The 16,481-nt window shown below is 43.9% G+C and overlaps 1 protein-coding gene across 5 annotated transcripts; it reads right to left on the minus strand.

Moving 5' to 3' along the window:
• Positions 1 to 899: 899 nt before the first annotated feature.
• Positions 900 to 16,263, minus strand: LOC123968389 (zinc transporter ZIP12-like). 5 transcript variants are annotated; one of them, XM_046045326.1, is made up of 15 exons: positions 16,004 to 16,263; positions 14,911 to 15,207; positions 14,188 to 14,514; positions 13,898 to 14,105; positions 12,848 to 13,011; positions 12,508 to 12,679; positions 11,497 to 11,669; positions 11,219 to 11,374; positions 10,964 to 11,044; positions 4,741 to 4,813; positions 4,454 to 4,612; positions 4,153 to 4,340; positions 2,757 to 2,983; positions 1,667 to 1,891; positions 900 to 1,157 (listed from the first exon to the last, which is right to left on the minus strand). In XM_046045326.1, exons 2-13 carry the CDS (start codon positions 15,154 to 15,156, stop codon positions 2,855 to 2,857), a joined length of 2,076 nt encoding a protein of 691 aa, XP_045901282.1. In that variant the 5' UTR covers positions 15,157 to 15,207; positions 16,004 to 16,263; the 3' UTR covers positions 900 to 1,157; positions 1,667 to 1,891; positions 2,757 to 2,854. The 5 variants fall into 5 exon arrangements, with proteins under 5 accessions (XP_045901282.1, XP_045901123.1, XP_045901350.1 ...); XM_046045167.1 differs by having other exon boundaries at positions 11,213 to 11,374; XM_046045248.1 differs by lacking the exons at positions 900 to 1,157; positions 1,667 to 1,891 and having other exon boundaries at positions 2,509 to 2,983; positions 11,213 to 11,374.
• Positions 16,264 to 16,481: the final 218 nt, after the last annotated feature.

Raw genomic sequence — 16,481 nt, forward strand, 5'->3', positions numbered from 1 at the left:
AAATATATATTTCCATCGACTAATCAATTTATTGAATAATTGTTTCAGCTCTACATCTAAGTGAAACATTTGCTAAGACAGAGTATTTTGCCTGACGCTGTTTGTACCTGTTGAGTCCCAGGTGAGTTCTCCACAGTGGTGAAGGAAAGGTACAGCATCTCTCTAGTGCCTATCTGTCACTCAGGCTGATGCAGCTGGGAACAGCCATGTGAGTTTTTACACGGCGTGATAGCACAGTACTGTACACACAGTGGTACAGTGTAATGAGACAATTCAAACCACATACTGCAGCTGAAGTGAACCCCTTCCTCAGACATGTTTCTACCACAGAAGTTTTGTTATTCATTATTGCCCTCTGGTGGTTTCACGTACCTTTGCATTATAAAGGGCTACCACAATGACATCACACACCAAAGACAGTTTGCTCGTCATGGTTAGGAGCACTCAGACTGTGGAAACAGCTGTATGATGTCATCTGTGGCTCTGGAGGAAGCGCTCCAAAATCAAACCTCATTATGTCAAAGTGATGTCATCAGGGTTACCTCGGCTTGGAGGAAGTTTTTAACAGAAAGCCAGTGTTACGAACTGCGTGTGGGCTTTTACCAGGCCACAGATCGTTTTGAGTTGCAGTATGGGAAATGTAGGATCCAGTGTTTTTGGGACTTGAGCCTATACGGACTAAAAGTCAGGATATCTCTCCTGTGATTTTGTACACTTCTAATTTGATGGAGTACAATTTTAAGCTAGAGACCAAATGACACAAGAATGTCCAGCTGTTACTTACTAACTTAAGATTTCTGCTGTCCATACATATAAAACATACTGTGTATTCTACAAGTCCTATGATTGTGAACACAGCTGTCACACCGCTAAATTGATCCCATGTGGTTTTGTGTGACAACAATAACAGGTGCAAAGGATTATTTTCTGTCCGATCCTTTTCAAATCAAAGGGAAAACACTTTTATATTTCCTGTCTTGTGTGTGTCTCTCTCTCTTCGCTTTCCCTGTTGTTTCTGCGTATTGTGCTGCCCCGATGACCCTGGAGCTGAACTCTTCTCCTGACCGGTCTCTGATGAGCAAGTGGGAATACTCCGTGTTCACACCAGCACAGCCCAGATAAAAAGCCCTTCCTTCCTCCGTCCTGGCAGCAGCTGCCTTGAAAAGACACACACATGCCAAACAAATGCCTCTTTGGTGCAAAAGAGCAGATGTACACAGAAATCATTTGGTCTGAAGCTTTCCTGGAAATACCAAGGGGGGGGTGGCATTTCCAAAATAACAGCAAAAATGCTAGAATAAGAGAAAATGCTATGGACTTCCTGCTATTGTTTGAACATTACTCGGGAAGTCAATAAATGGTGTCAGCTTTTTCTGATGTGATAGCCAAATAATCTCATGACACTGTCAATATAACTGACTTTGCACTTTGATAGTGAGCTTAGAATGGCAAATTAATATAATCACCATGCGCAGTGAAACTAATCCTCAACACAAATAAGTGCTTGACAGCTGTTTGTTCAAATTTTACAAAAATATGTTGATGCTGGGAGCAGCAGAATCTAATCACAGCAAGCCAATTAAAGAGAGGGGGAAAATCTTCTTTTAAGCCCACTCATCCTGTCAAAATCACAAATCCAATTTTATGTACAAACAAGTTGATTAACTGTGTTTCCTTTATCTCCTGTACTGATGCATTCATCATATTTTCTTCTTCCTCCATCTCCTTTTGCAGGCCCACTCTGGCCGGTGAAGAGTGTGTGCGCTGTGTAGGCCGGATCGCTCCAGAGTTTCTGTCTTGTACAGCGAACATTAGTCATCCAGGTTGGTGGATGAAGAGAACAAGTAGCTCAGGTGGGTGGAACTGCCCTCATATTGGATCACAGAGAGGCCTCAAAAACAAAGAACAATGCCTCTGAGATGAGAAGCTGAAAGAGAGAGACGTTTCTCCAAACAGAGCTTCAAAAATACATTTATTTTAGAGCAGCTTGTGCCTAACAAAGCTGTATTACTCCTTTTTTTTGTACAAGAGTACAAGAGTAAGAGTTTATATATATACATTGCTATATTAAGAGTTTTGTACATTTAAAGTAAGTTCTAATCAAATAAAGCTTTATTTTTGGGGTCCTAATGTTCTAATAATTTTCTTTGAAGTTGCCTGGAAAGAAATATGGTAAGATAATATATAATATATGAATTTGCTTGAAATAAAAGGGAGTGATGACTTTGAAAGACATGGGTATATACCTGGCAGGGAGGGACAAAAAATCTGATCTTTTTAAAATGTGTATTTTGTGAGTCCTCTAATTCATGGAAGGGCAATACTAACTTTATAATTAGTCCAAATTTCACAGAAATTTCAGGAAACTTTTTGGCAAATACTGTAAAATAAAGTGTGCATTGTACTAAATCAGCAAAAATCCACATAACTTGATGACCTTTTAAATCACAGTATAAATCAGTATGAAGACACTGACATAATATTCATACACATACAAGCCAAAACAAGTAGATTTGCAGTACTTTATATTTTGCAGGTGAGAAGTTGTTTGATTGTGAGGCCACGTAAATATATTACAGATATGCACAATAAAGGTCAAAGGCCAAATAAGGTCATTAGAGAAACTACGTAGTGTCCAGACACAGACACCCATGATACCTAACATACAAAAACAAATCATATAGTATACAAAAGAGAGGCTTCATACTGCTAATGTACATTTATCATCCAGAGACTACAACATCATAAATACCCACTCGTTGACCAGTTATGAGTTGTTAAAAAGTCCAGGTGGCACTCAGTAACATGTTTCTTCAACTCATCCCCATGTGAAGAGATATGTCGTACACTGCGTTTAGAATTTGAGTTCATGTTCAAAGAGTGCGAGGAGCAGGAGACATGCCCAACCCATCAATAGGCCGAGGTTTTGTAGGAGAAACATGAGATACGGTCTGTCAGTCTTCACTCTACTCATCTCTGGGAGCTGAAACATAATAAAGAAAGGAAAAAAAATAGGACTTTATTTAAAGGAAAGGCTAGCATTATTCTATATTTTTCTTACGGTCAAAAAATCCCATGAAAAGACCAAAACCCCTTTGTTCCTAGTGTTTATCTTATCTTATCACACATATATAGCTGTAAAGTGAGAATGCTTTCAAAAATAGATAAGTTAATAGATCATATTTATCAATTAACAAAATATAAAGTGAGTGAACGGAAGAAAAATCTAAATCAAATTAATATTTGGTGTGAATACCTTTGCCTTTTAAACAGCCTTAATTCTTCTAGGTACACTTGCACAAAGTCTTGGAAGGAACTCAGCAGGTAGGTTTGCCCAAACATCTTGGAGTGCTACCCTCTAGGTTAATCCCTTCTGCACAGCTGTTTCTGTTTCAACAAACGATTGTGTTTGCACCTACACATTGAACTGGAACTGCACCGGTTTGGTAGACTTGTTTTATCATACAACTATATATACCCACAAAATCCCTGACGTTGTGCAAGTGTACCTAGAAGAATGAGGCTGTTTTGTAGGCAAAGGGTGGTCACACCAAATATCTATGGACATGTCTATTTTTTAAAGTGTTCGTACTTTACGGCATTTTTCCACACCTAAAACATTTGTACAGTACTGTATATACGTCTTCTAAACAAAGCTATCAGATGGGCTCAAGTTTTGATCTGATCGTACTCCCTGAAGGTGTTATACCTTTAACCTTTTTTTTCAGTAGTCAGTCAAGTTTGTTTTTGTACTGCTAACATTTGGAGTGGCAGTAACTAGATATTTTAACCATTTATCTATTACTTTTAGCTTTTTCGGGCATTCTCAAATGCAACAATTGATTCAGGGTGGTGGGAAACTGAATCATGTCCAAATTAGCTGAGCTACTCCACAATCTTTCCATGTAACCTGGAAAGGAAGTAACTCCTGGGGTAAGTAAGTAAGCCTGCTTGGGAATTTAGTGCCATGAGTTTTTACTGGACACTGTATCTTGGACAGTTCCCAGGTCATAACAAAAGAACATGGCACTCGTTGGTGTGTTTTTAATAGTTTTGGTCATAAATGGAGGTCTTATGGAACAGAGAAATATATCAGGATCATATATGCGATGGGATTTGTTGTCAATAGAACTACAAAATGTCCCCAGTTACCATTTCTACCAGGGACAAATATAGGAAAATCCCAGCAGTAACAGCGAAGATCCACTGCTGCACTTCCATCTCAGAGGAAACAAACAGTCCGATGTAGAGGCCCATGAAGGCTGTCAGAGCGCTGAGAAAGTTCATTAGAACGGCAGTCTTCACTGAGAGTCCGGAGCTGAGCAACACCGCAAAATCCCCTGTGAGACGGATAGCAGAACAAAGATAAGTCGTCAGTCAGGCAGAGTGTTTCCTGGCCTCAGCACAAAAAAACAACAAACATGTTCCTAAAGTAAGTACTGTGACCTCTCACCCATCTCGTGCGGGATCTCATGGCACAGGATGGCCACGGTGGTCGCCATGCCGGTCTCGGCTGAAGAGGAGAAGGCCGCCCCGACAACCAGGCCATCGGCAAAGTTATGAAGGCTGTCTCCCACGATTACCATCACAGCCAGTAGAGGAACCCCTTGTCCTGGCAACACAAAGGGAGCCTGTGTTGTTGAAGCTCATCCTCAGACAATTGCTCTGTCGTGCCAGGCGACTAATTACAAAGTGCATCGCATTCAGCTGTGTTGTGCAGCTAATATTGAAGGAGCTTACTCTGATGTGAAGGCCTCATTGTGTTGGCGTGCTCAGGAGATAGTTCTGTACACTCCAAGTCATCCACTGGTCCCTGCAGGATGCAGATTGTAATTCACAGCACAGATTTATGAACTTTCTTGACCTTCTAATTTAAGAAATTATGCAGTGGTGGATGAAAGGCAGGGTACACCTTGGACAGGTCACCAGTCGCAGGGCCACGCATAGACAAACAACCACTCACATCTAAGGACAATTTAAGGTCACCCGGAGAAGCTGTACAAGAAGTACAAATACACTTGCTAAATATTACTCCACTAAAAGGAGTATAGAAGTCTTCCATTTAAATTTCTACTTGAGTCAAAGTACAAAAGTACCTGCTTTTAAAAATTCAAAAGTAAATTTATCAAAAGTAAGAATTACTATTAGTATGGTTATGCATGTCAGGGCTTGCTGACGTGACAAACAAGAAAATTTAAAAACGATCTTCAAAATTAATTAATTATTAATACATTTTTGTAAATCAAGTAATAGTTTCAACTGTAGGCTACTTGTAAAAATGTTGGGTAGTTTAATTTATAACAAAACATTATATTTTTTAAAATCGTCATATGTTTTGTGTGTAAAAACCTTAATTTGTAAAGCACAGTAACTAGTAACTTAAGTTGTCAGATAAATGTCATGGAGTATGGTTCACCTAATTAAATCAAGGGAGCTGGATGAGAAAAATTCACCACAACAGGATATTTTTATGTAACAAGAACGATTGGAAAATAGATTATAGTCTGTAGTTCACAAAAACAGGCTTTCCACGTGAGTGACCGAAATATTCTAGTTTTGATGTATTCAGTTGTTTGCACACAATTCAACACAAGCATGAAGTGCTTCAGTACTTGTCATTCCTCGACATCCTACATGCCCTGTTCCTTCACGCCCTCCCACACCACTCTTTAACGGCTGTTATATAAGCGCAGTGTAGGAAAATTGATTTGAGCGAATTTCAGTCTGTTTTTTTAGACGTGAACATGGATTCAGTGGATTCATAGTGTTCTTGCTCTGCAGTATGTGTAGAAATCTTTTTATACATGAGGGCTGGGCAATTGTTTTATGCTGTTGTATGTTTGTGCAAATAAAGAAACTAACCTCAACTGTGCTCAAACAAATGTATTGGTGGTTTTCCTATTAACAGTGCCCTCTAGCAGAAGTGTATTGTTAATGACAAGTACATTAGTGCTTTCTAGATGCTTGGGTGGAGGAGTAGTGTGGGAGTGGAGCGTCACTGGGGTGAATTAAACTGTACTGACTCTAATAACTCCACAGTGATAAAGCACAGTTAACACAATATTTAACCAACATGTTAACTTAGCCGCTACCACAGCTGCGTCTTGTTTTTTGGGGGGAATGTAGGAACCTTTGTTGCCCAAACTAAACTTTTGTTTTTGCCAGTAATGGAGAACAGTGACATTATGATTTGATCAAAATATCCCACATAAACGCAAAGAGGGTTACAAATTAATGTGATGCTAATCTTTAGTGTATTTATTGTCTCAATAACCAATGAATTACCAGCTACAATAAGCCAGCTCAGACCAACCTAACTTGACAAAAGAAACCACTCTTCATCATCTACAATTCCAGGATTACTATGTCTTATAAAAAATAACCAGCAATATCCACTTTTATATGAGAGGCACCTGAGCTGATTTGACAGGGCTGTGGGGTTACATCAGACATAAAGGGTCTATAGATGCACTACACCTTATCCAGTATGTTTTTGTTGTATATTTTAGTGTCTCCTATCTCTCTTCTGGGCCCTTGATATGTGGCAACATTTTAATGTTCTTTTGTTCCCCCCTGTGTTTTCTGTCTGTCCTCCCTGTCTGTGTCTGTCTGGGCGTGGCTACACTCCCTGGCTCCAGCAGCGCACCTGGCTCTCATTCCACTAATCAAGCTCTTGCAGTATTTCAACCCCAGTCCTCCTCACATTCTTCGCCAGATCGTCAGTTAACCACATGTGGTACATGCGTCAAGGCCAACCATCTTCTCCTGTAAGATTCCCTGTAATTTCTGTCTCTCCCTGGACTAACCTGTTTTTCTCTGTGCCCAGGATCACACTACCTCCGGGGAAACCTGCTGAACGCCACACTCCGCTCTGCTCCTATCTTGCCTGGACTAACTCCCCTCCTCTGTGTTCTCCATTCTGCCCTGTTGGAGCCAACCACCCAGTCCTCTGTTGCACCTTTCAATAAAACCTCTTTGTTACCCCTTCAAACTGTTCCGAGTTTGCCTTTGAGTCCTCAAGTTTTTGCACTATGACAGAACGATCTGGCCAAGGCATGGACTCAGTGGACTTGGACTCAGATCCATCTGGGGTACACAAAGCCCTCGCCAGTCAGGGATATCTCCTTGGACAACATGAGCAATTAATCAGGACACTCGCTGAGAACAGCCAAGCCATGGTAAACCAAATAGCACAATTAACTGCACAAGTTTCCCCACCTGCTCCTCCAGCTGCCTTCCCCCCTACCTGATCCGGTGGCTGCCTCTCATCACCAGGACCACCCAGCACCTCCTCCACTCCAAGAATCGTATGTCCCCGACCCAGAACCCTTTTCCGGAGAACTGGATAAGTGCCGAGGCTTTCTCCTGCAATGCGCTATGGTTTTTACCCAACGGCCACGGACTTTTCCTTCAGACCAGTCCAAGGTACTTTATGTTTTGGGATTATTAAGGGGGCGAGCCCTGGCTTGGGCCGAGGCGATTAATTCTAGTCGATCCATCTCCTCTTACACCTTTGATGAATTCGAAGCCTTAATGAAACAAGTCTTTGACCATCCATACTATCAAGGAAATGCTGCGAGACGATTGTTACAGTTACGCCAGGAGAATAGGAGTGTTGCAGACTTCTCTGTTGAGTTTCGCACACTGGCGGCTGACTCAGGATGGAACAATGAGGCATTACTCGGGGTATTTATGAATGCACTTAATGAACACTTAAAGGATGAACTGGCAACAAGAGATGTACCCTCTGACTTTAACGCCCTTGTTTCGTTGGCTATTAGGATTGACAACCGCCTTCGCGAGCAACGCAGGGAGAGGTCAGGCCGCTCACGTCCTCCCAGTTACACTCACCTTTCCTCATCACATCCCATGAAAGCTGAGGGCAGCCCTGAAGCAAAGACCTTGGAGACCTCTACATTGCCGCCCTCTGGTGTAGAACCCATGCAAATGGGGCGAGCCCATCTCTCCCCAACAGAACGTTTCCGCAGATTAAGAGCTGGGGAGTGCTTATACTGTGGAAAGCATGGCCATCTCCGTGTTTCCTGCCCCGTGCGGCCAAAAGACGGAGCTCATCAATAGAAGTGGGGGTGTTTGTGAGTGAAACTTCTTCTTCTTCCCCGTCACATTCTAGAATGCAGCTCCAAGCCACTCTTTGTGTCAACAAAGTGGAACTCCCCTTGCTTGCGCTTGTAGACTCTGGTGCAGATGATTGTTTTTTGGATAAAGAATTAGCCATGAGGTCTGGAATCCCCGTTGAGACACTAGAAGCCCCTCTTACAGCTAACGCTATTGATGGCAGATTGCTGGCCCAAGTTACCCAGCGCACCAAACCGGTAGCCCTAGTAGTATCTGGTAACCATAGAGAGGAGATCCAATTTCACCTCATTTCAGCCCCCCACTCACCACTGGTTCTTGGTTCCACCTGGTTGAAGCGCCATAACCCCCATATTGACTGGACTGAAGGGAGGATTGTGAGTTGGAGTTCATTTTGCCATTCAACCTGCCTGCAATCGGCACTGCCGCATGTGGTGGCTGCTGTGGCACCTTCTAGCCCTGAAAACCCGATCTGTCCTCCATCCCTGTAGAATATCACGACCTGGGTATGGTGTTCAGCAAAGACTTAGCCCTCTCATTACCACCACACCGGCCCTATGATTGTGCCATAGACCTTCTTCCCGGGGCAACATTACCCACCAGCGGGCTGTACAACCTTTCTCGCCCTGAACGAGAGGCCATGGAAAGGTATATCCATGACTCACTAGCTGCAGGCATCATTAGGTCCTTCATCCCTTGTTGGCGCAGGATTCTTTTTTGTAGGCAAGAAGGATGGCGCTCTCCGTCCCTGCATTGACTATCGCGGCCTTAACAATATCACTGTTAAGAATAAATACCCATTGCCACTGATTAACTCTGCCTTCAAACCCCTTCACGGAGCCACCATTTTCTCAAAACTAGATTTAAGAAACGCTTACCACCTTGTCCGTATAAGAGGAGACGAATGGAAGACAGCGTTCAACACCCCACTGGGCCATTATGAGTATTTAGTCATGCCCTTTGGCCTCACAAATGCTCCCGCTGTTTTTCAGGCCTTAGTGAATGACCTCCCGCTTTGCCTGCCACCCGGGTGGTAGTCGCACCCTGTCCCTACTGAGAAGACATTTTTGGTGGCCCTCCATGGAGGCAGACACCCATGTTCTGTCTGCGCCCGAGGAAAATCATCTCACCGCCCTCCTGAGGGACTACTGCAGCCCTTGCCCATTCCAAGCCGGCCCTGGTCACATATTGCTGTGGACTTTGTGACTGTGTTACCAGTCTCACAAGGTAACTCCGTCATACTCACTATTGTCGATCCGTTTTTCTAAGGCTGTTCATTTTGTGGCTCTCCCTAAACTCCCTTCAGCTCGTGAAACTGCCGACTTACTGGTGCAACATGTTGTCCGACTGCATGGAATCCCACTAGACATCGTTTCAGACCGTGGACCACAGTTTATCTCTCAGGTGTGGCAAGCTTTTTGTCGCACCTTAGGCGCTACAGTGAGCCTGTCATCTGGTTTTCACCCCCAAACCAATGGACAAACGGAGAGAGCCAATCAGGACCTGGAGGCCGCATTAAGGTGTGTCGCTGCCACCAATCCCACCTCTTGGAGCTCACATCTCACCTGGGTTGAATATGATCACAACTCCCTTACTAGCTCAGCTACAGGTATGTCTCCTTTTGAAGCCTCCCTCGGGTATCAGCCTGCCCTGTTCCCCTCACAAGCAGGTGAAATCGCTGTCCCGTCAGTCCAAATGCACCTCCGCCGCTGCCGCAAGGTCTGGAGAGAGGCTTGTGCTGCCCTCCTGCGGAGAGGAACAAGCGCATAGCGGACAGACGTCGGACCCCTGCTCCCACCTATCAGCCAGGTCAGAAAGTTTGGCTCTCTTCCAGGAATATTCCCCTTAAAACAGAGTCTAAGAAACTGTCCCCTCGCTTCATTGGTCCCTATGAGATTGAGGGTCATTAGCCCTTCAGCGGTCAAACTGAAACTGCCTAAACCCATGAGGATTCACCCCAGCTTCTATGTCTCTCAGATCAAGCCAGTGTCTTTCAGCCCCTTGTGCCCTCCGCCCCTCCGCCCGCCCGGGTTGTTGATGACCACCCAGTGTATACTGTCCGTCGGCTCCTGGGTGCTCGACAGCGGGGGAGGGGGCTGCAGTACTTGGTGGATTGGGAGGGTTACGCCCCGGTCCTTCATCTTGGACCCCCGACTGATCCGTGAATTTCATCGGGCACGCCCCGATCAGCCTGGTGGGTCGCCAGGAGGCTCCCTTTGAGGGGGGGGGTACTGTTGCGGTGCTACTGAATCTCCCCACTACCTTGTGTTCTTTTGTCCCCCCCCCCTTCCCTGTGTTTTCTGTCTGTCCTCCCTGTCTGCCACACTCCCTGGCTCCAGCAGCGCACCTGGCTCTCATTCCACTAATCAAGCTCCTGCAGTATTTCAACCCCAGTCCTCCTCACATTCTTCGTCAGTTAACCACATGTAGTACATGCGTCAAGGCCAACTATCTTCTCCTGTAAGATTCCCTGTAATTTCTGTCTCTCCCTGGACTAACCTGTTTTTCTCTGTGCCCAGGATCACACTACCTCCGGGAAACCTGCTGAACGCCACACTCCGCTCTGCTCCTATCTTGCCTGGACTAACTCCCCTCCTCTGTGTTCTCCATTCTGCCCTGTTGGAGCCAACCACCCAGTCTGTTGCACCTTTCAATAAAACCCCTTTGTTACCCCTTCGAACTGTTCCGAGTCTGCCTTTGAGCCCTCAAGTTTTTGCACTATGACAGTTTCACTTCCAGGAACTGCCTTGCCACAGTCCCTGTGTGTCCTCTACCAAGTAAATAACAGGGATAATGACGGGAAGCAGGTTTTCCTGCCAAGAACACTCGTAAAAAACAATAGTTCAGTCTGGCTAGTGATGAACCTCACCAGCTGTATGGTGGAGATGGACTTGCCCCTCTGAGACTGACCATTGCAGTTGAGCTCTAGGGGAAGGTCGCTAGAATGACCCTGCAGACAAAAGAAAGTCATGAGATAATGTCAGCAATCAGCTCTGCAAAAGTTCAGAGCAGACCCAAACTTGCTTGTTCATGGAAAAGTAAAAGTTCAACTTCTGGTTAGATAAAGAAAATCAGCCACAACGGCAGCCCCTTCTCCGTGGTGTGAGTATTTTTTTACCCTTACGTGGCCATGAGAGGGAACAAAAAAAGAGAACATTCTTTCGATAAGGAAAAAGCCGTAGATCCCTGCAATCATGCCCAGAATCCTCCACAGATACTCCTTTCCTTCTGATAAGTGTTCGTCACCATGACTGTGAGTGTCATCATGGAGGCCAAGGATCTCCAAAGGAGACAAAGAAGAAAACAATTAGATGTTATTCCACAGTCATGAGAGCATCTGTACACGTGTGGAGCTTGATTCACAGTTACAGTGGATGGTGCAGTGGCTCTGTGTCCTTATACCTGTGGTATGAGGTGCAGGAGTGCATCTCCTGAGAGGGTCCCTACTGCCAGGCCCACAAACAGCTGCAGGATGAGGGTGTAGGTTTCCTGGCAGGAGTTGAAGAAGATCAGGCAGATGCCGAGCATGGAGCCCATCGTGATGAGCAGAACAGCAGCCGTGCTGTAGCCATACTCTGCAGGCAAGAGTGAGTTGGGAGTTTAGACACATTTTATCCTGTCAATATGTTAAAGCTGGGGTAGGCAACTTGAGAGAAACTAGCAAGAGACTTTTAGCTTACTGTATAAAAGTATCCAACCGAAAACATCCCACCCCTTCTTTCACTTTTCCGTCTAAAGCCACGCCCCCAAAAAACATTTTCATGCGCAGTGAGTGCACGGGCATGGGTGCGCGCAGGTAGGTAGGCCAGGCAATCATTTAATTTGGATCAAATGAAATAATTGTCTGTGCTTATTACAGCCCTGCGACAGCCACAGATACTGGAGTAATTTTAATTTTTGTGTCAGAGCATTTGATTTATTGATTGCTGTCAGGATGTAAAGACAATCAAATATAACAATGCTTCTGAAATAAATTAAGCCAGCTGTAAGATTGTAAATTCTGTCTGATCATGAAACAAAGGAAAACCTGGACGACATTTTTATCTTTAGAAAAAGTATCTATAGCTCTTATTGGGGGAGATACTTCATTATGTTTTATTATTGCTTACTTTTATAATATTTAAATTGTTAAACTAAAGAACATGACTTGCTTTCTATAGACAAAAGTCTAATTAGGCTGCTAACTTTTAGGCCTACAAGTAATTCATTCACAAATGTTCCTGCACTAGTCTCTTTTCCCAAAAACCTAACCAATATGCCCTTTTATTTTTATTTAGTAGTTAAATTCATCAATTAAAACAAAAATATTTAATGGAAAAGGTTCTCAGTTCAGAAAAAAAGTCACAAATCAATAATTGCCTGATTTAGTAGCAAATTAATTGCATAATAGTGCGATGAGGTAAAACGTCTTACTCTCGAGAGCAGTGGGCAGAGATCCTCTTGTTTTTTGCTCTGCAGACTCACAGGCATTGCCTAGCAACTGTTGAATGATGGCTGGACAAATTTGTCTGAAGTGCTCCTTGGAAATTGGCAAATGAGGATTCAGAGCAAAAGTATCCACCAGCTGATTGGCTGAAAAACATACCTGATTGGATTCAAATGGAAAGACAAATTTGCGGGTGAGTAGGAGGCTTGTCAAATAAAGCCTTATGGCCCCTGCGTGCAGCCTGCAGCAATGTCGCCAGGCTTCTTATTATTCTCTGTACAGAATATTCTTTTAAATGAAATCTTCTCATTTTTGTGTCAGCCTCACCTGTGCCCAGTCTCTGCTTATTGCTCCAGTTTCACGTTTGCAGCCATCCAGCGGACGCCCAGCCCCTTTCTGTGAACTGCCCGTGAGGCCCCCCATCTTCCTGTTGCGAGAGTGTGTTACTCCTTCCTGTCCGACTCCCAGCTGATGAAGCAGCTCCTCTAAGTCTGAGCGAAGAAATCACTGCGTCATGATACTGCGGTCACCAGATCAGATTCAATTAAATTATTCAGTGTCTGTTTGGCGATTATTAAAAATAGAGCACAAGAAAACAAACACTAACACAGATGATCCAATATTAAAGTTCCGCAGGGCACTTACAGAGATTTTGGATTGAACCTGCAGATAGCCAGCATTTTGTGCCATTGTTTAATAATGAAATTCATATGAAAGATGACTGTATTTAATTTTAGCAACATGGCACATTTGACACAATATTTACAACATCTTTCTTTTCAAACCTAGACTGAGAAAAATCTTTAGTGAATGATGACTCATTCCTCCTATTCAGAGGCAGTGAGAGGAAACACCTTCAAGTAAAGAATTGACTTACAGAAGAGATTTAAGCGTTAAAGCTGCTGTAATCAATATTTTTAAAATAGCAATGGATGAAGTGACTATGTGTAAAAACAAATTCCTCGTAGTGAGAGAATTATCACCTGACTCTGAACTTCCCCATAGCGTCTTTTATTCCTTCACTGGCAGCAGCAAGGCAGCTATTTTTAGTGAATAGCCTCTAATAAACTCACTGTACACAACCTGCTCAGCAAAGAGAGTTAACGTTGGACTTCAGGCGGCCAGAAACACGAGGCCAAATGAACGCTGTGGTTGTTCTGGATCTGTTGGATTTGTAACGTGTTTTTAGCTTGTTTCAGCAGCCCCAGGCCCAAGTGACAAAAATTTAGTATGTGTAAGTTTAAATAACATAAAGAAAAAAAATTTTTTTTCAGGTTTCGTATATCAGTAGACGAACCACACGATCAACATTACATAAAAAGCAAATATCAATCTGTTTAAATGTGCATAACAAGCCATCTGTGCTCTTGAACATACCTATTATTTGCAGGTTACTTGTGCGATTGAAGGATTGAAAGATATAGTCGGTAAAGAAAGCAGGAGATGGGAGGTTCCTCCATCTGAAACAGTGGCCCTGCAGGATGTGGCTGATAATGGCTGCAGCCAGTTTGGGCACAGAAGATGCACTAGCACCTGGATTTTCTTGCACGTTAATATCTTCAAGGAGGTGAGTGGCATCAATACACTGTGGGATCAAAGGTGAAATGATAACAACTGGACAGGCACCTGTCGAGACAGGATAGATCTCTCAGATAAAAATGTCTTACTTGCAAATCAGATGAGTTGTCTTGATTGGATGGTTGGTAGTGCTGGTTGATGAGCTGCAGAATACTTTCTGTTTCTCTGGACGATAGGAAGAGGTTGTCCTCAGCTGGGTGTAGATTGGTGAGGGCCAAAAGGTAGTACTGATAATTCCCAAATGAGGAGGAGGAGGCGGAAAGGGAGGAAGGAGATGCAGCATTTGACACGCACAGGTCTTGTAAGTTTATTATGTAGTACAGCAGAACTGTGGAGATCCGCTGGTAGTCTTCCTTAGTGAGGTAAGTTTTCCCATCATCCTCTAGCACAGAGAGAGCTACGTCTGGTGTCAGGCACTGGAACAAGAACACGCATCAATAAGAGAGCCATTTTTGGCAGATTTGTTAGAGAGAGCAGACTATTTAGCAAACATGGAAGAAAAGTTTCTCCCAATTTTTAAATCTCACTTTCAACGCTAGACACACAAATAATCCCGTTGTTAGCCCGCCTGCACAAACAAGTGAAGCACCTCTAACTCCATGGAGTTTATTATGTCAATAGGGATGTCTAAAGCCACTCAGCATGAATGCCCCATAGAGGTCAAGGACTTAAGCCTCCACATTCATTCGCATTCCAGCCATAACAAGCACATTTCTTGGAATAAGCAGGCAGGAATGGGAAGATACAAATAGTAAGTATTTAGCAAATGGTTGTAATGTTACTGATAACATTAAGACAGGTGTTGGCTTTACCTTGTTACAAATGTCTTGAGAGGTGCCAATCCGCCCTTCACAGTTCACTGCCTGGAGGAGCTTGGTGATCAGGACACCGGTGTAGTTCTTTTGGAGCTGTGGCTCATCGTCTTTACCCAGGGGCAGATCCAAGGCCCTGAGAGCCTCCTGCAGGTACCCTCGCTCCTGCCCTTTCACCTCCAGCACCCTCCACAGCAGACAAAGAAGCAGCAGCAGCAAAGTGAGCGCATTGCTCCAGAAGTGCATGTTCCTACCAAGGCTGTCCGACTCCCTCGGGCTACCAGGACTGGCTCAGGGCTAGAGACAACAAGGAGATGATGGATAGAAAACACAAGCAAGCTAACTGAGAGATAAGTTTGACTCAAGGTGAACGAGAAGACAAAAGAGTGGCAGGCGTTAGTAATCTGCTGATCTGGTGGGCGACAGAAGGTCTTGGTGGGCGCCCTTCAGCCGAACCAGCCCTTACAGTGCAGCCAAAGCCTGGGCCCCTCAGTCCACAACAAAAGGATTAGTGCAGGCAAGTGAGAGAGCACAGGGGCAGGGAGAAGGGGGTGACAGTGGAGAAAATAATTAGTATTGAGGAAAACTAGGGAAGAGGGAAAAGCTATTATTAAAGCAAAGCAGCAGCTCACGCAGAACGATCCCAAACAAAGTAGTTCTGGTCAAACAGTACAGAGGTCACTGCACCTGTTCAGTTTGTTGAAGAAAGTCTGAATGTTTTCATATCTGTCGGTTTTCATAATGGCTTAAATATTGAACCAGAATCCTTCTTCAGCAGCATCAATTGTTCAAGAACAAGACGGGATCTGGTGTGAGTACATGTAATGTTTGTTGACTATGAGACCCCCCCCCCCCCCCCCCCCACACACACACACACGCATAAAGCACTGGGGACATTCAAATCAAAAGTTTTCTTATTTTGAATGATCTCTGAGTCATCAAAGATCAAACATACTGTGCAATACATGCCAAGCTTTCCCACAACACTTTCCAACATCCTCCCACAGCATTCACCCTGCAGGTCAAACCGATCGAGCTAACAGAGGACTGAAGCTGCAGCAATACCTGAGACAGAATAGATGAAAACGCTTACCCGATGAACCGGGTCTACCGTTCTCCCCTCAGCTCCTCCCAGCTGCTGTAACTAGGTTTGTTTTCCTGCTCCGGTGCGATAAACAGAGGATCCAGAGCTTGTTTGGGGAGAATTCTTGGGCATTGGTGCTGCTGGTAAAACCCTCTTACAAGAAGTAAGAGTTGAGTAAGCTGCTGAGGATTAGCTGCGACAGCCTCAGAGGGCTGTGGTTGCCATGGAGAACGCTACCTCATTTTCAACAATGAAGTGATGGGGGTGGCTAGATGCTGGCAGGGGTGATTGAACGGCGAATGCCTGACAGAATGATATTTTGAAGTGTAGAAATGTGGCATGAAACAGTTATGATTTTAAATAAAAACAACTTGATAGTTTGCTATTTTGCCAAATTGGAATCAGATCTAATTATCTTTCTTTTATGCACAAACAAATCTTTACAAATGTATATTTTCACAAGTAAAAGCATTTGTTTACATTTTAA

Source organism: Micropterus dolomieu, linkage group LG01, assembly GCF_021292245.1.
Source record: "Micropterus dolomieu isolate WLL.071019.BEF.003 ecotype Adirondacks linkage group LG01, ASM2129224v1, whole genome shotgun sequence".
Classification (NCBI taxonomy): domain Eukaryota; kingdom Metazoa; phylum Chordata; class Actinopteri; order Centrarchiformes; family Centrarchidae; genus Micropterus; species Micropterus dolomieu.